This window comes from Peromyscus maniculatus, chromosome 8, assembly GCF_049852395.1.
Source record: "Peromyscus maniculatus bairdii isolate BWxNUB_F1_BW_parent chromosome 8, HU_Pman_BW_mat_3.1, whole genome shotgun sequence".
NCBI lineage: Eukaryota > Metazoa > Chordata > Mammalia > Rodentia > Cricetidae > Peromyscus > Peromyscus maniculatus.
In genome coordinates, this window is record NC_134859.1 from 62,057,945 (window position 1) to 62,080,063 (window position 22,119).

The 22,119-nt window shown below is 44.5% G+C and overlaps 1 protein-coding gene across 1 annotated transcript; it reads right to left on the bottom strand.

The window, feature by feature from the left end:
• Positions 1-459: 459 nt before the first annotated feature.
• Positions 460-22,119, bottom strand: Glod4 (glyoxalase domain containing 4). The gene is made up of 9 exons (XM_006977412.4): positions 21,959-22,119; positions 19,304-19,353; positions 17,848-17,968; positions 15,991-16,135; positions 13,214-13,350; positions 12,541-12,627; positions 11,324-11,437; positions 11,149-11,235; positions 460-2,116 (listed from the first exon to the last, which is right to left on the bottom strand). Exons 1-9 carry the CDS (start codon positions 22,046-22,048, stop codon positions 2,051-2,053), a joined length of 897 nt encoding a protein of 298 aa, XP_006977474.1. The 5' UTR covers positions 22,049-22,119; the 3' UTR covers positions 460-2,050.

Consider the following 22,119-nt stretch of genomic DNA (forward strand, 5'->3'; position numbering starts at 1 on the left):
TTTTGTTTTGTTTTGTTTTGAAACAGTGTTTCTTTGTGTAACAGCCCTAGCTGTCCTGGAATTTGATTTGTAAACAGGCTGGCTTTGAACTCACAGAGATCTAGATCTGCCTGCCCTGCACCACCAAGCCGAGTTAACAAAATTTTAACTAGTCCTCTTTTCTCCTTGTGAATTAGAGGGTCTATATAGTGAGTTCCAGACTAGCCAGGCCTACATGAGACATTGTCTCAAAAACAAAAACAAGCTGGGTGGTGGTGGCACAGACCTTTAATCCCAGCACCCAGGAGGCAGAGCCAGGCGGATCTCTGTGAATTTGAGGCCAGCCTGGTCTACAGATCGAGATCCAGGACAGGCACCAAGACTACACAGAGAAACCCTGTCTCGAAAAACCAAAAAACAAACACAAACCCAACCTCATTTTAGAACCATCCTTTCCAAAAAGCTTTAATAACAAACGCACTCAATAAAATTGTTTTTAATGTTTGAAACCAACTTCCTATATTAACCTAAACAGAAAAATCACCAGAATATGAAATACATATTTTTCAGGCTGAAGAAATAATTTAATCCATTTTAAAGATGACTAAAACCATTTATAAAGAAAATAGTACAGAACCAGGCCCACAGAAATGTGACTCATTGAATATTTTGTTCATTAAACACTTCCTGTTTTCTCTAGTTATTCAAAATATAGAATCGTGAGAAATTACCCAGATATTTTTTATCCAAAGGATAATTTTTCTTAATCTTTTTGTACATGGGTGTTTTGCCTGCATGTATGTATGTGTTCTGTGTATATGCAGTGCCTTCAGAGGCACTAAGAGGATGCTGGATCCCCTGGGACTAGAATTACAGAGCAGTCATGTGGGTGCTGGGGAACAAACTCAGGTCCTCTAAAAGAGCAACCGGTGCTCTTTTTTTTTTTTTAAAGATTTATTTTATTTATTATGTAAACTGTTCTTTCTTCAAGTTTGCCATATGCCAGAAGAGGGCACCAGATCTCGTTACAGATGGTTGTGAGCCACCGTGTGGTTGCTGGGAATTGAACTCAGGACCTCTGGAAAAGCAGACGGTGCTCTTAATCTCTGAGCCATCTCTCCAGCTTGCAACCAGTGCTCTTAATCACTGAGCCATCGCTACAGCCCCAGGATAGAATTTATTAAAAAGCAAACAAACAAAAAACCCATCAAGTCTGGAAGAGTGGCACACATCTATAATCCCAGCACTGAAGGCTGAGGCAGGAAGATCAAAAGTTCAAAGCCACTGGGTAGGGTGGCCTGTGCCTTTGATCCCAGCAGGAGGCAGAGGCATGTGGGTCTCTGAGGCCAATCTAGTTGACACTAGATTGTTCCAGGCCTGCCAGGACTACAAAGTGAGACTCTGTCTCAAGGGGAAAAAAAAGCTACCTTGAGTTCCACAGTGAAGAGACAGGCTAACCTGTGCTATCAGGGGGCTACCACCCTGTGCTATCAGGGGAGATGATCTTGGAAAGCCAAAGGAAAAAGTTTCTTTAAATGTCAAGACCTTCGATGGTAAGGTCCATCAGGACCTGGAAACATCATCACTCTAAGCAGTTGGTTTGGCTTTTTTTGACTTGTTTTGTTTGAGACAGGGTTTCTCTCTGTAGTCCTGACTAGCCTTGAACTCACAGAGATCCTCTTGTCTCTGCCTCCCGAGTGCTGGCATGTGCCACCATGCCCAGCTGGTTTGGCTTGATTTGAACATTTGTTCCAATATTAACAACATGATTCACAGTTAATGAAATTTTCCTCCATCCCCAGCCAACGGTAATGTTCCATATAGAGCTGTCTCAGTCTGGATAACAATTAGTTACCAATTTAATACAATTACACACAGGAGTTCACCTCTACCAAGAGTGATAAAAATATTTCATTTTTAAAACGTAACAGAGCTTTGAAGAGTGGAACCCCAACACGAGCCTCCTTGTCTATGCTGGACACCACTAAGTGGTGGGTATTTATTGTGAACAGACGTGCTGGGCCTCAGATGATAGACTGCAGGTGTAAGTGCTGCTCCCCCATGGCTTCCATTAACCCGAAGCCTTCGGTTTATTTCTCGTGGCAAACCACTCATCACTTTTGTCTGCTGCCATTGCCTGTGGAAACAGAGGGACAGACATTACTCCAAGTCTGCATTCTCCACCGTGACATTAGCAGGAAAGCGAGTTCATCTGTGTGGAAAATGTTGTCCACTCTAACAGGAGAGCAGTCACTTGGTGATTCTCACATGCTGCTGGCACCAGGGACGGGCTGTTGATGAGAGAGCAGGGACTGGGTGTGACTCCAGGGTCCTGGGGAGGACAAGAATCTCCAATGCTAATGAGCTTAGTCTGACACCAAGGCTAACTACTTACCACCTCCAGTTCAAGCCCCAGTACCACCACCAAACCCTGTCTGCAAAAACAAACAACAAAAACAGCAAATACGGTAATATTTTTTTTAAAGTGAGTTTTGGGGGCTGGAGAGATGGCTCAGCACTTAAGCATGCATACTGCTCTTGCAGAGGACCTGAGATCAGATCCCAGCGTCCATGTCAAGGGGCTGGCTCACAGTCACCTGTAATTCTAACTCCAGGGGAACTACCACTGTCTCCTGCACCACAAGGGCACCTGCACGCATGCCATACTCACTCACTCTCTCTCTCTCTCTCTCTCCACACACACACACACACACACACACACACACACACACACACACACACACACAACAATGGTAATAGAAATAAATCTTTTTTTTTTTTTTTTGTTTTGGTTTTTCGAGACAGGGTTTCTCTGTGTAGCTTTGCGCCTTTCCTGGAACTCACTTGGTAGCCCAGGCTGGCCTCAAACTCACAGAGATCTGCCTGCCTCTGCCTCCCGAGTGCTGGGATTAAAGGCGTGCGCCACCACCGCCCGGCCAATAAATCTTTTTTTTAAATTGAGTTTTTATCATGCACTAGGTACTATACTGAGTCCAGGTAAGACAAAAGTGACAATCTAGGCTTTGGGGATTATACTGAACAGCTATGGAATCACACAGAAAGTTACTTTTCAAAACGAAGTATGTGTGCTTTGAGGCATTTACTGTAAATGACTCACAGGTCCTATCAGACTAAAAGGTAAGGAACAATTAAATGGTTAGAGAAATAATGTGTCAGAAATACTCATCTACACCAGGAGGAAATGACAAGATAAAGTTTACATTAGGAAACAACATAAATAATGTATTTAATTTAGCAATAATGAAGCTGAAGGTGACTGCCCTTGGCAGTAAGCTTCACAAATGGGACGAGACATGGCTATGTTTCATTTCTATGAAATCTTAGGCCTAGCCAGGCTGGTGGTGGACACCTGCAATACCAGCACTCAAGGGGAGGAGTAGGAAAATTGCCAGTTCCAGATTAGCCTAGGTTACTTCATAAATCCCTGCCTAATAAGTAATAATCAATTTTAGGGCTATCTGATTTACTATTTGGATGAAAATGTAAAGAACTTAAACCTTAAAGCAATATTAAAAATCAACTCCCTGCCAGGAGGTTGTGGCACACACCTTTAATCCCAGCACTCAGGAGGCAGAGGAAGGTGGATCTCTGTGAGTTCAAAGCCAGCCTGGTCTACAGATTGAGTTCCAGGACAGCCAGAGCTGTTACACAAAGATACCCTGTCTCAACCTCCCACCTCTCGCCGCCGCCGCCATCCCCCCCCCCCCCAAAAAAAAAAACCCAACAGCCTTCCTAGAGCTGGAAGAGTTGTTTCTGTTTTAGCAGTCATAAAGACTGAGGAAAAGAACAATTAGCTCTGGTATGGAGAATTCAAAAAAACCTCTCCATTTTGAAGGATCAGCTCAAGGAGAGGGACAAAAAACCCTTTGGGTGGAGACAAGAATACTTTTGTTACCATAAGCAGTGCAGTGAGAACAGAACAGGGCTGAGCTAAGGGCTTTCAGAAGATAAAGACAGACCAGAGAGCAGATAAGAGCCAGACACGCAGCAAGCTCAGTCAGTGATGAAGGTTATCTGGGAGGCAACAGAGAGCTAGGAGATTAGGTTCAAACTCACTGGATTTCAAAAGCAGTATCAACAGACCAGAGATATTTCAGAAGCAGAACTCAGCTCTTGGTGAATAACGACTAACAGAATTTAAGAGACAATCAAAACAAGTGAGAAGAAACTATGTCAAAGTGGCTGTGTCTAAAAATCTAAAATAATCCTAGGGCTGGCAAGATGGCTTGTCAGGTAAAGATACTTGCTGCCAAACCTGCGACCTGGGTTTGACCCCCAGGACTCACATGGTAGAGGGGAGAACTGACTCCCACAAGTTGTCTCTGACCTCCATCAACACGCCACCGCTTGCACATGCAGTGAATAAATGAAATGTAATAAAACTTCAAAAGACTAAAACTATATAAAGTAAAAAGCAGGTTCAAAGCAAAACAAAAAACAGCTCTTGGAAGTCTAGTTTGAACAGCTGGGATATTAGGAAATATCACTATTTCTTATTTATTTGTGTTTGTTTTTGAGGATGGATCTTTCTAAGTAGCCCTGGCTGTGCTGGAACTTGCTCTGTAGCCCAGCCTGGCTTTGAATTTACAGAGATCCTCCTATCTCTGCCTCCCAAGTGCTGGAACTACACCCAGCAAGATATCTTTTGCCCCCAGGAAGGACCAGGGTACAGAGAAAGGAAAGACGTGATTATAAAATCCTGGAATGCCGGGCAGTGGTGGCGCACGCCTTTAATCCCAGCACTCGGGAGGCAGAGGCAGGCGGATCTCTGTGAGTTCGAGGCCAGCCTGGGCTACCAAGTGAGTCCCAGGAAAGGCGCAAAACTACACAGAGAAACCCTGTCTCGAAAAATAAAAAAAAATAAAAAAAATTAAAAAAAAAATTAAAAATCCTAGAAGACCTCCATCTAAGTCCCTGTCTCCCATTTACTAAATACCTGATACCCATGAGTGATAATTTTTCTGAGCCTTAGTTTCCTTACAGACTGGACTTAGGAGACTCTAGAAGTAGAGAATATACACCCAGCACTTACGAACACGTCAAAGCACACCAGGGGTGGTGGTGCACGAGTTTAGTCCCAGCACTGCAGACGCAGGAATTCTTAAGTTCCAGGCCAGCCTGGTCTACTTAGTGTAACAGGGCCCGAGACCTTAGCACAACTGACTCCATGGAGGAAGTATCATTCAGGCTGTAAAACTCAGCATGTAGGGCGGGAGAGATGGCTCAGTGGTTAAGGGTATTGTCTGCTCTTCCAGAGGACCTGGGTTCAACTCCCAGCACCCACATGGCAGCTCACATCTGTCCCTAACTCCAGTTCTAGGGGGCCTGACCCCCTCACACAGACATACATGAAGGCAAAACACCAATGTACATAAAATAAAAATAAATAAATTATAAAGAAAAAACCCAGTATGTAGACAGCATTGCCTGTTAAACACTAAAACAAAGGCATAATCCATCAAAATCTATAGCTCTAGGAAAGTCTCTAAATGTACTATCCTTGGTTTTTGGCTTCTGTAGTTCTGCTTCTGGCTAACTGTTCTTGTGAACTGAAGTATGTCAACCCAAGACATGCATTTTTGTGCTTAAAAGCTCACCCTGAGAAAGGCTCAGGGCTACACTAGGATCCCAAATCCTCAGTGTACTTGCCGGCCAGTTAATAAAGACTTTCTATTGGTTTAAACCCACGTCCGAGCAGTCTTCTCTGGTGAATACCCCACAACAATAGTGAGTTCTAGGATAGCCAGAGCTACATAGTGAGACCCTGTCTTGAAAAAACTAAAACCAAAAAATAAAAGAACACATCAAAGCTAGGTATAGTAGCTCATTCCTGCAATCTCACTACTTGGGAGGTTAAGGCATGGTGAATGCTTACAGTTTGAGAACAACCAAGAAACCACTTAATGAGTTCTAAGCCAGCCTGGACTATAAAGTAAGACCCTGTCTATAGAAACAAGGCAACAGGAATAGGGAGATAACTCAAGGGATAAGAGCACTTGCTCTGCAAACATGAGGACCTGAATTCAAATTCCCCAGTGAAAATCATGACTGCACTTTCCTGTTCCCATAGCACTGAGAGACAGAGACAGGAGGAGCATGAGAACTTGCTGGCTGCTAGGCTAGGTAGCTAGCTATCAGAAATTACAAACTTCTAGTTCAGTGAGAGAACCTGTCTCAAGGAAACATGCTAGAGCGGGATAGAGGAAGACACTCACGTCTTGCTTTGGCTTCTCACATGCACACAAGTAAAATCAAACATGGAGAGACAGGGGAGGGGAGGGGGGGGATGGAGGGGAGGAGAGGAGAGGAGAGGAGAAGAGAGAGGAGAGGAGAGGAGAAGAGAAGAGAAGAGAGAGAAAGTATCTTTAGCTAGGCATGGTGGCTTATGCCTATAAATTCAGCAGGAGCATCAGAATCAGGAATTCAACATCATCCTCAGCTACATATCAAGTTCAAGGCCAGCCTTGAAGACATAGAGAGTTCCAAGCCAGCCAGAGCTGCATGGAGATTTGCTGCCTCAAAAAACAATCCATAGCAAAACAAACAAATTTTGAGAGGTGGGGTGCGGGGATATGGCTCAGTGGTTAAAGTACACTCTCTATGTAAGCATGAGGGACAAGAGTTCAAATCCTCAGGACCCAGGAAAAGCTGACGCAATAGCAGGTATCTGTAACCCCAGTTATGACAAGATGGAGGCAGAAAGGGAGAATCTGGAAGCTCAAAGCCAACTGCTGACCTTAGGGTCTTCTCGAAGCTTCCGATCCCATCTCAAAGGTAGAAGGTGTGGATGTTGTCCTCTGACCTGCCTATACGCACTGTGGCATGTGCAGCCCATACTCATACTCACACAGGTACACACACACACACACACACACCCAGACATATGCACACAAAGATAAAATTATACATATATGTATATACAGTCTTGTTTTTCTTAAAGTACATGGTACATAAGTAAATTGCTTAATTCCTACTTCCTTTAAATTGTCTTAAATATAAAACACACTGGAGTATTTTAGGGTAAATGCTATGATGCCTGAGATTTTCCTGATAATCCCCAAGAAAAAAGAAAAAAAAGAAGTAAGAGTCAGAGTGATGGGAAGGAATGCTGAAAGTGTATGCACGGAGGCACTGGGAGGCACAGTTATACTCGTTTGAGGTGTATTTGAAATTTCTATTCATGACATCAAAAAATCAAAACTATTATGCAAAAAATGGACAAGACTCAAATATTTAATTTATAAAAGAAGCACATTGCTAAGAAGCTTATACAAAGGTGCTATTCATCATTAGGGAAATACAAATTAAAATCAAAACAACAAACTATTCCCCATTTCTTAGAACAGCTACCAGAATCAAAGAAGCAGTAACGAAAAATGCCAGGGAGAATGCAAACAAGTACAGCGTGCACAGATCCAGCAGCTCCCCATGTTCCTCCGCAGAGAGGCCTGAACAGGACCAGTCCTGTAATGAACGCTTTCCAAACTTTATTTTAGGGGATCCTGGACTGAACTGGGCTGTATGCCTACTATGCAAATGCTTATCCACTGAACCTCCCCCATCCTGCTGCTCACCTTTTTTCTTTGTTTTGGTTTTGGTTTTTTTGAGACAGGGGTTCACTGCCTTGCCTGTCCTGGAACTCACTCTGTAGACCAGGCTGCCTCGAACTCAGAGATCCGCCTGGCTCTGCCTCCTGAGTGCTGGGATTAAAGTTGTGTGCCATCACACCAGGTCCTGCTGTTCATCTTAACTAAGGACTCACCTGAAGTGCAACAATAACCCTATAATAACAATTTTCCTTCTTTACAATATCTTAGATTTGTTTTTATGTTTGATCTTAGCAACCTAGCATTTACTTTACATGAAAACAGAAATAGCTAGCCAGGAGGTAGTGTATGCCTTTAATCCCAGCACTCAGGAAGCAGAGGCAGGTAAATCTCTGTGAGCTCGAGGCCAGCCTGGTCTACAGAGCAAGTTCCAGAATAACCAGGACTATCCTGTTTCCAAAAAAGAAAAAAGAAAAGAAAAGAAAAATGAAAAAAAGGAAGGAAGGACAGATGGACGGAAGAGAGAAAAAGAGAGAAAGAAAAGCTGTCTAGAGTAATATGACTACACTCTAGGCCCCTTAACCAGTTTCTTTGGTTTATTAAGCCAAGAACTTTCACCTTTTCACCTAAAAGATGTCCTTCTGTGGCTCCTCTTCCTTCATTACATTTATTTACTCACTGAGAGTATGTATGTGTAGGGACACACAGGTCACAGTGCGAGGGAAGACTGGAGGACAATTTGCTATTTTTGCCATTTGGATCCATTATTAAGTAAATAAAGGTTTTGAACCCAAGCACTGAAATACTGAGTTAATCTAGTAACAATTAGCTACTAGGTAACTAAGGCATTCATTTGTGTACACAGTGTGGATACACTGCCCAAAGAGATTACTCCTGTTCCAAGTGGACAGAGCAAGTGAACAAGAGATTTCCTCATGCCACTCAAAGCAGGGTGCAATCTAAAATGCACGAGTTACTCATTTCTGAAGTCTGCATTTAATACTTTCAGACATGGTTGACTGCACATAACAAACTATGGAAAGAAAAACTGGCTAAAAGAGATTCACTTCAGTATAATTATTCTTGTCAGCTGTCCGGCACTTTCCAGTACAGTAAAAACAATTCCCCTAGGTACTGACCTTAGAGACATGAAACATGGAGCTGCAAGAAGATTAAAACAAGAATGCTCACAGCACTCTTCTTTAAGTACATAAAAATCTAGAACCAACCTAAATGTTCCCTACCATGGGAATGGATAAACAAGTTGTTATCTAATAAAAGCAATACAAAAGATGATAGAAGCAATTACATGGTGGAATCTAAAAAAAAAAAAAAACCCGCTATCTTTTTTTTTTTTTGTTTTTTTTGTTTGTTTGTTTTTTATTTTTCGAGACAGGGTCTCTCTGTGTAGTTTTGGTGCCTGTCCTGGATCTCCCTCGGTAGACCAGGCTGGCCTTGAATTCACAGAGATCTGCCTGGCTCTGCCTCCCAAGTGCTGAGATTAAAGGCGTGTGCCACCACCGCCCGGCAAAAAACAAAAACAAAAACAAAAAACGTTATCTTGAGAGAAAGAAACCAAGCATAGAGAAATACCTACTAAATGGATTCATTTGTTTGAAGTCCAAGAATAAATGAAACTGATCTACTATGCCAGAAATCAGAATGGCAGCTGCCTCTGGGAGAAGCGTCAGGGAGATGGGAAGGAGGCAAGGTCTCAGTTCCACAGGAGAGCCAGAGGAGTGGACAGCTGCCAGTGCGTGGAGGAGCAAAGGGAAGAGCAGCAGACCTGCCAGCCACGAGCTTGCTCAGCATTCCATTTTCCTGCATGATAACACTTCAAAAGCCATCTTCTTCTACATAGTTTCTATTTTAATTCACAATGACTGTTGTTATGTCTACGGTCAATTATCTTCCATAAAGCACACCACAGTCCCAAGAAATGAGTATTTTTATTTTCTTTATCTCGCCATTTTTAGATAAATTTCTAAAGGAACTTTAAGAAATCCAAAGAATTTTAATAAATTGTTTGAAGGCTAGTTATAGAGATTAAAAATGATAGAACTGGGATAGATCAATTCCTTTAATTACTCAATTAGGTATTTGAGTGAGGCCCAGTGGTCAGGCCTACAGTACTATCTACATGGAAGACTGAAGCAGGAAGGTCCCTTGAGCCCAGGAGCTGGAGGCTAGCTGGGACAAGAGTCCTTGGCTCAAAAGTCCAAAGTATCTCTGTGAGTTTGAGGCCAGCCTGGTCTACAGAACGAGTTCGAGTACAGGCCCCAAAACTACACAGAGAAACCCTGTCTCGAGGGAAAAAAAAAGTCTGAAGTATTCAGCGAATGTCTGCTTCACAGCAGGTCTACAGAAGTCGAGTATAACAATGGGCTACTGTTTTCCTGATTAGAAAAACCAGGTTTGATGGGAACAGAAGCTGCTGCATTCGGGGGAGATGAGATCAGCAACAGTGTCAACAAGAACACTATTTGTTGCCAAGATCTAGCGCAGAACAGATGAAGTATGCATTTCAGACAAGAAATAGAAACTATGTGTAGACAAATCTTTGAAACAGAAATCTAATTAAGGAAACCTGGTGATATAGTCCTAAAACTTAGGAAGCTGAGGCAGGAGGATCACTAGTTTGCAGTCAGTTTGGGACAAAGACTCATATCTCAAAAACAGAAAAACAAACATCGAAAGGGTTTTGTTTTGGTGTTTTGTTTTTTGTTTATTTTAGTGTGTATTTTTGTGTGCCTGGGTGTATGTATGTTCATCATGTGCATGCAGGAGCACTTGGAGGTCAGAGAGTGTGTCAGATCCCTTGGAACTGGAGTCATAAGCAGTTGTGAACCATCATGTGGGTGCTGGGAACTGGACCTGTGTTCCCTGTAAGAGCAGTAAGCTCTCTTAACCACGAACCCATGTCTCCAGCCACTGTTTCTAGTCTTTATGTGACAAGGTCTCACTATGTAGCCCTGGTTGGCTTGGACTTGCTATGTAGACCAGCTGGCCTTGAATTCACAGAGATCCCCTTTTGTTTTGTTTTGTTTGTTTGTTTGTTTGCTTGTTTGTTGAGGTAGAACTTCTTTGTGGAGCCCTGACTCTCCTGGCACGAGCTTTGTAGACCAGGCTGACCTTAAACTCACAGAGATCCATCTGCCTCTGCTTCCAGAGTGCTGGGATTAAAGGCATGTGCCACCACCACCCGGCCCTCAGAAAAGTTTTTAAAAGATGACAGCTACTGGATTTCTTGGTGTAATAATGAGAACAAGTAGGAAGGGAGAAGAAAGAGAATGATGTCAAATGGAACCCAGATAACCAAATGGCCAAAGACACCAAAGGGGACGAAACCCAGGAACTTTCACCCTCGGAGCTGAATAACAGTGCTCACAGCAATAGCGGATGCCTTCCTGTCAGCCTGGGGCAGCGGGAAGATGGAAATGCTAAGTCCTGTAAGGGGTGATATAGGTGACATGGAAAACACTGGTCTGATTAAAAGTCATCACACAGGGAAAGGATACTCTTGACAGCACCTAGCCCCTGTACATCCTTTATACCATCCTGCTTTGGCCTACAGTGACACCAATGTAGAAATAAGACTCACATCATCCAATAACTTGCTTCCTTTTGGATCCCTCTTAGAAAGTTCTCGAAAAGCTTCATCCCCAACAAAGCAAATTTCATGTCCATCCTTTACCAAAAAAGAGAAAAGCAATGTGAAAAACCAATCTTTGCAGCAATCCCCAGGACGGCCTGTCCCCTCGCTAAGCGGTACTTACAGGGTCAGCCAGGATGACTACCTGCACTGTTGCCTTGCCTGGGGTATCCAGACTCACCAGTGGAGTCAGGATCGACTGGTTCTCCCTTTTCATCAACTCTTCTAAGTCTGGCAACTTGAAAAACACAGAAAGGCAAGTGAGCGAGGGTGACATATCACTTCTATAGATGGATTTTATGATCTCAGTGCTTCTTAAAAGAAGGGTTAAGCATGACAGCAAAGCCACAATCAGAATGAACTCATGGAAAGGAAGTCCAAGGTTCTTAGCTAGGTTGAAACCAGACAGTGACAGAGCTTAACCAATCAGGCTGGGGGCTGGAGAGAGGGCTCAACAACTAAGAGCAAGTACTACTCTTTAGGGGACCCAAGTTCAGTTTCCAGCAACCAGTCAGGGGGTTCATAAACGCTGGTAACTCCAGCTCCAGGGGGAATCCAATGTGGGCACACACACACACATGCTGTGGGATGTTAATGTATGTCCTGTGGGAGCCCTTCTTGGGTTCCTTGTGGCGTTACCCAGCAGGTTTGCATAGAGGATGATTAGGACCATGGGCCTGAGTGCAAGTGTCTGAGATGGTCTGCACTTGGCTGTACTGGGGGATGGTCTGTATGTCAAGTTGCTCTGATTGGTCAATAAATAAAACCTGATTGGTCGTGGCTAGGCAGGAAGTATAGGCGGGACTAACAGAGGAGAAATAAAAGAACAGGAAGGCAGAAGGAGACGCTGCCTGCTACTGCCAGGACAAGCAGCATGTGAAGATGCTGGTAAGCCACGAGCCGCGTGGCAAGGTATAGATTTGTAGAAATGCGTTACTTTAAGATATAGGAACAGTTAACAGGAGGCCTGCCACGGCCATACAGTTTGTAAGCAATATAAGTCTCTGTGTTTGCTTGGTTGGGTCTGAGCGGCTGTGGGACTGGCGGGTGACAGAGATTTGTCCTGACTGTGGGCAAGGCAGGAAAACTCTAGCTACACACACACACACACACACACACACACACACTAAAACAAATTGCAAAAGGAAAAATAAGGAGCCAGAGAGATGGCTCTATGGAGTTTGGTTCATCACACCCACTTCAAGGGCTCACAACCCCCTGTAAGTCTAAATCTGGGGAATCTGACAGCTGCCACAGACACCTGCACTCACATGCACATAGACACACACACTTAAAAAGAATGAACTCTTGAAAACAAACAATTAGGTTATCAAATAGTACCTCTTTCTGAGGACAAGAAAAGGCAATTCTTCCAAAGGCTGCTGCATGATCAACTGCACCCTTGATGCCCTGTAGCTCCAGCTTACACTGAAGAGAAATAAGAAAGTGGGCTGATGCTTTCTGATGAGTCATACAAGTGTGCAGTATAAAAGCTCTATCATGCTTGCTAAGATGCTTCCCATGCAAGTGTGAGGAGCTCGGTACAGACCCCAGCACCCACACAAAGCTGGATGTGGTAGCACTGGTATGTGATCCTACCATTCCTAGAGTGTGACAGGAGGCAGCGACAGGAAAAACTCCAAAGCTTACAGGTCAGCTACCATGAACAAAAACTGAGGCACTGGGGGCTGGAGAGATGGCTCAGAGGTTAAGAGCACCGACTGCTCTTCCAGAGGTCCTGAGTTCAATCCCCAGCAACCACATGGTGGCTCATAGCCATCTGTAATGAGATCTGGCACCCTCTTCTGTATACATAATAAATAAATAAATCTTAAAAAAAAAAAAAAAAAAAAAAAAAACTGAAGCAGTATCTGAGTGGTAGTTATTAGTGGGTTTTGTTTTCGTCTGCTCATGCAGATAAACACTGATTCACTGTTAAGAAATCACAGGGCCACTTTCATGGTAACCAGATGTATGAACCACAGACAAGCCGTTCCTCAGCAAGCGCACTCACCTGGTCATCAGCGTAGCCCAGCAAAACCCTCTGCTTCTCCTCGTCATGCTCATAAATTTTCATCCCCAGGAGATTAGACCAATAGTTCAAGGACTTCTGGAAATCAGTCACTGCTAGAGTTACTTTTAATACAGGATCTGTGAGGTGAGGAAACAGATGAATGAGGTCACTTCAGTGGAATGGGCTAAAGTATAAGAATTGAGCTTAGGAGGCTGGAGGGGGAGTGTGTGCCCAGCATACAAGGCTTTCCATTTCATTTCCAGCAACTCTCTTCCTAGCTAAAGAATTCAGTTTATAAGGAAAGAATTTTAAATCAATATGAAAAGAAACATGATCCAAATAAATGACAGTACGATGATCATTTGGTGGGGGAAAGCTACATGTTTGAATTAAATAGCAGAATGTATTTCTGATGGTTAAAGGATTAAATTTAAAGAACAAAGGAAATACAAATAATTGGTTTTTCATCTTTTAATTTTGCTGTCTTGACAACTTAGCAATGTTAACTATTTTATTGCAGAGAAGGGCACTAAAATGAAAAATACTGACAAGAGTGTAAACTAGAAAATTTGTGGGAAAGGATTTGACAGAATGTACCAAAAGTTTTAAAAATGTACTGAAAAAGCAAGTCCATTCTCAGCAACTCAGAGAGTAGCTGTGGTTGTGTGAAGGGCTTTTTATCACAAAGGCATTCAACAGTGCTGCCCAGAACAATGAGACACTAGGAAAAACAAAACACCCAACAACAGAGGCTGCTCAGTTCTGTAACGCAACGCTGCCGTGGAATTCCTGCAATGGCTTAGGCAGGGTACATTTATATATGTGTATGTATTGTTTTGGATAAAAGATCTGGAAGACAGACTCTAGAATGTCCACAGTAGTTACCTTTGGACATACGAGTACTGCTTTTTCCTCCTTATCGTCCTCCTCTCTGCTTCATCCTGCTTTTGTATATATAATATGTATACTTACCTTCTCTTCTAGGGTAAAAAAATCTGCAAGTGCACATTCACATACACACGTAATTTAAAAAACAGCACCCCACCCCACCCCCGCCGCAGCTAACACATAATGGAAACATGTCATATTGTAAGTTGATTTTCTGATCCCCAACCCCACCGCCGCCGCTGGTGCCAGAGCTTGAACCCAGGCCCCTGCGCATCAGACAAGTACTCTCATCATTCAGCGGCAGCTCCAACCCTGTGAAGTAGTTTTCCTTTTCTTTCTTTCTTCTTCCTTTCCCTGCCTTTTTTATTTATTGCGATATAGGAACTTTACCTAGGACTTCACACATGCTAGGCAAGCATTCTATCCCTGAACCTCTTTTGTCCATGTTTTATTTGGAGACTGGCTCTCAATAAGTTGCCCAAGTAGGCCTTCAGGCCTTACCTCAGCCTATAACCCTCTTACTAGCTCTGATTATAGGTCTGTGCCATCGGGTGTGGCCAAGGGAACTTCTAAGAATGGTTTACAACTACACCTGACTCATGTGACTGTGACAAATTCAGTGTATTTTTCCGTGGTTTTCATCACCTCCACCCCGCCTGACTAGCAATGCCAAGACTAACCGTGGTGCTTCTCCCAGGGCCTCCTCCTGGAAGAGTCAAGTTTATTTTTCTCCACTGATTGTAAAATCATCAAATCCAAGTTCATCGAGAACCTGAGCTCAGTGGTAGAATGCTTGCCTAGCATGCCTGAGACCTTAGATTTACTCCCTATAACTAAGCAAAGAGCAAAAACTCTCCCCAGAGCCAGAAGGGCTGCAGGACAGGCACAGGTGCCGTCCAAATGGACCAGCAGGAAATGAATGCCTCAGATGTCTTAGCAAGGTAAAGGACAAAAGCATCTTTGGAATGTGGAACTCGCCACTACTTAAGTCCAGGCTGAGTATCTTTTATTTGAAAAGCTTGGGACCAGAAGTATTTCAGAATTTGGAAAACTTGCGTGGGCTTTATTGGTTGAGCATTCCTAATCTGAAAATCCAAACACTAGAATCTCAAGCTTACAGAGCACAGTGCACAAGCCTGAGACTCCAGCACTTGGGAGGTTGAGGCAGTAGGATCTTTGAGTTCTAGGTTAGCCTGAACTATGTGTTTAGACACAATTTTTGGTATTGTTTTTGAGACAGGGTTTCCCTGTGAGCCTTCTCTGCCTCCTAGTCCTAAGACACAGTCTTAAACAAACAAATAAAAATTTAAATCTGCTATTTTGGAATAGGGATATTCAACCTGTATTAAGCAGACAGAGTATATTAAATCTGACCAGAGAGTGCTCTGGTAGATTCCAGACAAGGTTTGCTTGAAGGCTCCTTCCCAAAGTGAATATGGAAGCATGGAGTCTCACCTGCTTCCAGCATCTCCTACTAGTTCGGGGACTAGCTCTAACAGCATGAGAGGACAACCAAGAGAGAAAATCTGGGGTCTCCAGATGGCTGGTCTGAGTAACCAACTAACCCTCCGTCTTCCTGCTGCTCTATGAACTTGAAACACCTTCTTATTGTTCAAACTAGTTTGAGTTGGGTTTGCTGTTATTTGCTGCTGGAACAAAAATCCTAAGAAGATACATTATCTGTAGAGTAGAGCTAGTCTAGATTCTCTGTAGCTCTGTGCTAATGTTTACGTACGGGTTTAACTTCCCAGAACACAGGCGAGAGCACTGGCTTGGGAGACCACGGTCAACACAGAAGAACTACAGAAGAGAAGGAACTGCGCCCCGCGCCCTCCCACCCTCCTCAAACGCACCCTGAGCCAGGCTTTTGCCTGGCCTGGTGTAATTACCTGACTGGGGTAGACTTCGATCCTGTAAATAGAACTTATATCCTCCTGGGGCCTCAGTTTCAAAAACTCCTTCTGCAACTTGACTGAGTGGCCACTCCAGCTTCCTGGCGTTGCTGACAGCCTGGCTGGAAGCAAGTGTGATTCCCTGTGACAAATAACATCCGCATACAGCATTACAACAGAGCTCTTCCAGGACAAGATGAGGAACCAAAAACACCTAAGACTTAATTGGCATTTTCTTACAGGGATTTAAAGAGGGTTTTAGATGTTTTCTCCAAATTCTTCAGATTTAGACTTTTATAAATCACAGCAAAGATATTCAAATGTCAGTGATATGTGACCCATTTAATACCAAAGGCAATCTCTTCAGTTTTCAAGATCTAAGAAGAAAAATCCTGCTCTTTCTTGGACTGGCTAGCTAACCATTTGAGACAACTTGAATTTAGTTATTCACTTATGAGGCTGACCTTGAACCTGGAGCTTTGTTTATTCTAGGTAAGTGCTCTACCACTGAGCTATATCAACAGCACACTTTTGGATTTTAAACACAAGCACTTTAACTATGAAGACGTTCTTTAAGCAAAGTTCTGCTGTGGGATGGTCTGTATGTCAAATTGCTCTGATTGGTCAATAAATAAAACACTGATTGGCCAGTGGCTATGCAGGAAGTATAGGCAGGACTAACAGAGAGGGTAAAAGAAAGAACAGGAAGGCAGAAGGAGTCACTGCCAGCCGCCACCATGACAAGCAGCATGTGAAGATGCTGGTAAGCCACAAGCAAGGTATAGATTTATGGAGATGGATTAATTTAAGCTATAAGAACAGTTAGCAAGAAGCCTGCCACGGCCATACAGTTTGTAAGCAATATAAGTCTCTGTGTTTACTTGGTTGGGTCTGAGCGGCTGTGGGACTGGTGGGTGACAAAGATTTGTCCTGACTGTGGGCAAGGCAGGAAAACTCAAGCTACAAAGTTCCCAACAGCATATAATCCTGCCTCCTGGGAAAGCATCCTTGCTCGCCCTGGACACTGCAGCTGCCTCTGTTCTGTCTCTTGTCCACTCTGTAGCCACAGGCAGCATATCAAAAGGTGTCCTACAGCTTATTCTCAAGCAACCCACCGGCTCTGTTTTCCCTGGATGGCTCTTAAAAGGCCCAGCACTGTGCACTTTTTTCCCCTTTGAGGCAGCCCTGGCTGGCCGCAAGAACTCATAATCCTCCTGTCTCAGTCTTCTATACTGGGATGACAGTCCAGAGCCACCATATTCAGCTGTCACGTCACTTCCCCAGCTCCTACCACCTTCCCCCACCCTCTCCACTCCAGCTACTTCTTGACTTTTCCCAAACAGATGCTGGTCGTGCCCCCCTCCACCGAGACCCCTCCCCTGTCCACAGGCCTGCCTGCCTTCCCTCCTCTGAACTCACTCCACTGCCATCTCAGAACAACCTTCTCAACTTCAAATGTAAAGAGCCATCCAGAGCTGGAGAGATGCTCAGCAGTTAAGAGCACTGGCTGCTCTTGCAGAGGACCTGGGTTCAGTTCCCAGCACCCAGTTGGCAGCTTACAACCATCCCTAACTCCAGTTCTAACGGATCCGACACCCTCTTCTGACCTCTTCAGATACTGCATGCACATGGTACACATACATTCATACAGGCAAAACACTCCTATTTTTTAAATTTATTTTTATTAGTTTTAATTATGTATAGATGTATATGTCTGTGTTTATATGTGTGCATGCAAATATAGGTACTAGTGAAGGCTGGATGTTCTTTTTTTTTTTAAGCCAACTTTCTGACCTGGACTATTATAACCATCTCTGCCTCATGCAGACACTCATGGGACAGAGTGATATTTACCATGAAGTCATTGCCAAGCTTGTAGTCTCCAATGCCATAATTGTATGTCAGTTCTGCAACAAAATGATCATCCTCGGGCCCGAATCCCACCATTGTTTTACTCCATTTCCCATCATAAGGCCTAGAAAAAAAAAAGGTAATGAACTCAGTGGTCACAGGAAAAATCTGCTTCCTACTTTGGGACACAGTGAGGTGGCCAGTCCCTTTGGGTCCCATAATTTCTAAATACGGATGAGATGACCTCTGAAGGTGCTGACAGCAGTTGTGGACAGCACTCAAGCACCACAACCACACACTCCACAACCACGCATCCACAACCACGCACTCCACAACCACGCACTCCACAACCACACACTCCACACACCGTCCATTTGGCACTGACCTAAGGGAAAGATCTAGTTACCTCTGAAAACTGTAGGGAAAGCAAGTCCTAACAGCAGCTCTCTAGTCTAACCTCAGAAAATGTCTTTGCATATCAGTAAGCATGCAAGTCCTAATGGACCTTGGAAGCTTTCAACTTGCCGTGGATACTAAGCTTAGGAGACTCAGCCATTCCACTACCCACTGCATGTACTTATTTGTGCCTGTAGTAAAATATGAAAAAAAAACAAAAACCTGTCTCTGCTAAGATTCCTGGCATAGGGCTCCTTAAGCCTTAGGGTTCCCTGTTAAGTGGGCCCTGTATTCATGAACTCCTTCTGGAATGCCTGGGTTTACCATAATGAACTGACTGAAGGTGAGGTTGAATAGCCTGAGGATTTGCCTGGTTGTCAAGAAGACCAGAAGATTAGAATGTTCAGCCACATGCACCTTTGAGAAGGGGAGGGGTGGAGAGGAAACACTATCAATCTGTGTAAAAACTATTCAACGAGATTTGACAAGTTTGTGGGTTGTTGAAGCCTGGAGGTGCTGGGATCATGGAAGCCAGTGGAAGTACCATCCGCCTTCTCTCCATACCTTTCTGCACACAGCTCTTCTGCTTGCCTCTTCCCGATTTGCATCCTTTATAATGAGCCAGGAAATGTAAATAGTGTTTCCCTGAGGTCAGGAGGAAGGGCCACTATGATTTGTAGCTGGTCTCATAGACCTCCAGATAGACAAGGAACTGTTAAACAGTCAGAGAACTGGCTGGGGTTTGGAGTCCTGGAGAACGGCTTACTGCAGCTCAAGTGCTGTGTGAAATGCCGAGAAACAGCCTGAGCCCCACTGCTGTGTAGGTAGCGTCCCGTGTTTCCTGCCTCCTTGTAAAAATTACTTATTTATTTATTTTCTGATTCACCCTGCCGTATCACACTCAACTCTGAGAAAGTGTGCTCTGCTCGGGAGCTATTCCGAACCTCGGATTTTAAGACAGTGTGCTCTGCTCGGGAGCTATTCCGAACCTCGGATTTTAAGACAGTGTGTTCTGCTCGGGAGCTATTCCGAACCTCGGATTTTAAGACTCGAAGTGCCATACCCATTGCATGCAGCTTTGCAGCCTTCTTCAAATTCCTCATGGCGTAGAACCTGTAAAGAAAGTAGGTTAAATTGTAAAGTTTGACTTTTTTTTTTTTTTTTTTTTGGAGTGCTGGGGAACCCAAGGACTTGAGTTAGACAAGTGCCCTGCTGCTCCTAGCCCTTGATTTTTAAAGACTGAGTCTCACTGTGTAGCCCAGTTGGTCTCAAACTATAAGCCTCCTGCCTCAGCTCTCCATATGCTGGGATTGCTGGGGGACTAGCATTGTACACGGCACATCTATACAAACTAAAAGGGCAGAACATAAACATCGTCATTTGCCAGCTTTATAAGAGAAACAAACAACTTCCAGATGCAGCAGAGGTAAGAAGAACATCTTAAGAAGGGCATGGTGGCACACGCCTTTAATCCCAGCACTCAGGAGGCACAGGCAGCTGGATCTCTGTGTGTTCAAGGCCAGCCCGGTCTATGGGGTGAATTCCAAGACAGCCAAGGATACATAGTGAGTTGTATTCTCAAACAGGTATGCAATCTCTTTGGGGTAGGAAGCCACCTGTGGTAGAAAAGTGTGTTCAGCAGTAGAGAAGTCTGGCTGCAGCGCGTGATGCTGAGCAAGCTGTTTTAGGTTCTCAGTCCCAGACTGAGTGTGAGAACAGCTATGTTGGTGAAAATGGATAGCCTGTTTAAGTGCCTAAGACAGAAAGAAGCTAGAAGAGAGAAGGCTCTCGGTGTCGTCGTCGTTTCTTTCCCCCTAAGACACTGTCTCACTATGCTGCGCAATTTGCCTGTAGACTTACTGTGTACTGTAGGCTGACAGTGAGCCTCCCACCTGCTGGGATCGCGGGAACGGCCATTAGCTGCTTTTCATTTTTGATTCCTACTGCTCCCCTTCAAGTTCCATTACTTCCCTCAAAGATTACAAACATCAACTTGACTAGCTGGGCATGGTGGCACACCTGTAACCCCCCAGCACTCTGGAGGCATTAGGCAGAAGCATATCAAATTCAAGGGCAACCTGAGCTACTTACTGCCACCCCCAAAAAACCCACAAAACTTATTGATTTCTTTCCTTAATACTACCATAAAAAAATAGACCCCTAAAGCATCGCTCCGATGGTACCACAAGCCCCCCCACTTACTTCAGCATAAACTCAAAAGTGCTTTGCAAACATAGCATTGAGACAATACCAGAAACAATCCCAACTTGTATGTTCTCACATCCCGTCTCTTCGTCTAGCTAAATGCACATAAAATTAGTGTCATTTCCCAAATATCTCCACATCACCTTTCCAGGTCTTCTTGGTATGTGGAAACCCTGCTTTCCAAGGTCAGCTTGAATGCAAGGCCCCCGTTAATTACTTCCTGATAACCCAGGTTGGCAAATCTCTCCTCTTGTATTTATAGCATAAAAGTAGCTAATACTTTACAGAACACAACTATCTATGAGTCAAGCACCATCTACACAATAACATGTTTAATCCTCACAACAACCTTTTGGTGAAGAAACAGAATAATGGCATCTAGTACCACGAAACCCTGACTTTCCGTGACTGTTGGTTTCAAATCTAATTTCCCACATCACGTGCTCTAAATGGGAACAAACACCAAAGTCACTTGAACCTTTGTTGCCAAACCTTAACATGGTACCCTGAAACAGCAGGTAGGTCGGTGTGTGAGTATGTCTGTTTGTCTGTCTGTCTGCCACATATCAGATGCCCTGCAGCTGGATTTACAGACGACTGTGAGCCACCCAACCCTGGTGTTGGGAACCCGCTTCAGATCCTCTGGAAGAGCAGTCATCACTCACAAAGGCTGAGCCCTCTCCAGCCCTTACACAGCGGCTATTCCGATGACTGATCAATTCCTGTTGATTGATTGATTTGTGTAACTCCCTTTGCACTCCTTCTCTACCATCTCCGCACTAAGCTGGATTCTTGTCGCTACAAACTAGTCTGCACTGGTGTGTTCCCTACTTCCCTGACTTAACAAAAGCTCCGCAATAAACCTCCACTACATCTTCAGCTCAGTGACCCTTTTAGAATCGCAGCGTCTCGGACTCTTTCGGGGTATATGAAAGGAGACTAGATTCTGACCTCATACTTAAATCTTGGCTGTCCAGAGGAGAGCCAAGAGTAGCCACGAAAGAGACCATTCGGTCCTGCCCTGACAGGGGATGTCCACGTAGTGCGATAGCGATGTGCTTGTTTAGCCTGAAAGCAAGACCATGGATTCCATTCCCAGAACTTAAACTTTAAATCCCCAGCCCTGACGGACGCCGAACTTTGAATTTGCTGATCACACCCAAACGTTTCAAACCCAGAGACCGCTCTGCGGTGAACTGGAAGGGACTATTTTATAACGTTTTGCCTGCCAATGCTCCTTCACGATGGACTACCAGCTCTGCAAGCCAGGAGTGGAACACACATTTGTCAAGACCTGTAGGCGACGGGACGTGCGCGTAGACAACACTGCTGGTAGGTCGGTGCCCTTTCAAAGGCTTCCCAACCCGAAAACGGGGGCTCGCCCAAGTTCAAAAGGCCGCCGTGCCAACCCGGAGTCGTGGGCCCGGCGGCTGAAGGGGCCGCACGTGCCCGGCGTCCTCCCCGGCCCCCCCAGGAGCGGCTCGCGCCAGCCCCGCTCGGCCCCGGTCTGCACCTGCATCCCCAGGACATCTCGAAAGAAATGCACCGTCTGGAAGCGGTTCCCCACTTTGAATACGAAGTGCAGAGCTCGACGAGTGGCCATGACTCCCGCCGCCGAGACCGAGTCCCAGGCAGAGCGCCACGCCCTCCACGGACCCAGGAAGGCCGCCGCGT

Coding starts and splice junctions, on each gene's coding strand:
- Glod4 (XM_006977412.4), bottom strand. CDS start 22,048: ATGGCCACTCGTCGAGCTCTGCACTTCGTATTCAAAGTGGGGAACCGC. Junction 11,438..12,540: donor TTTCTTGTCCTCAGAAAGAG/GTACTATTTGAT, acceptor GTGTTTTTCAAG/TTGCCAGACTTAGAAGAGTT. Junction 2,117..11,148: donor GAAGCAAGTTATTGGATGAT/GTGAGTCTTATT, acceptor CTGTTTCCACAG/GCAATGGCAGCAGACAAAAG.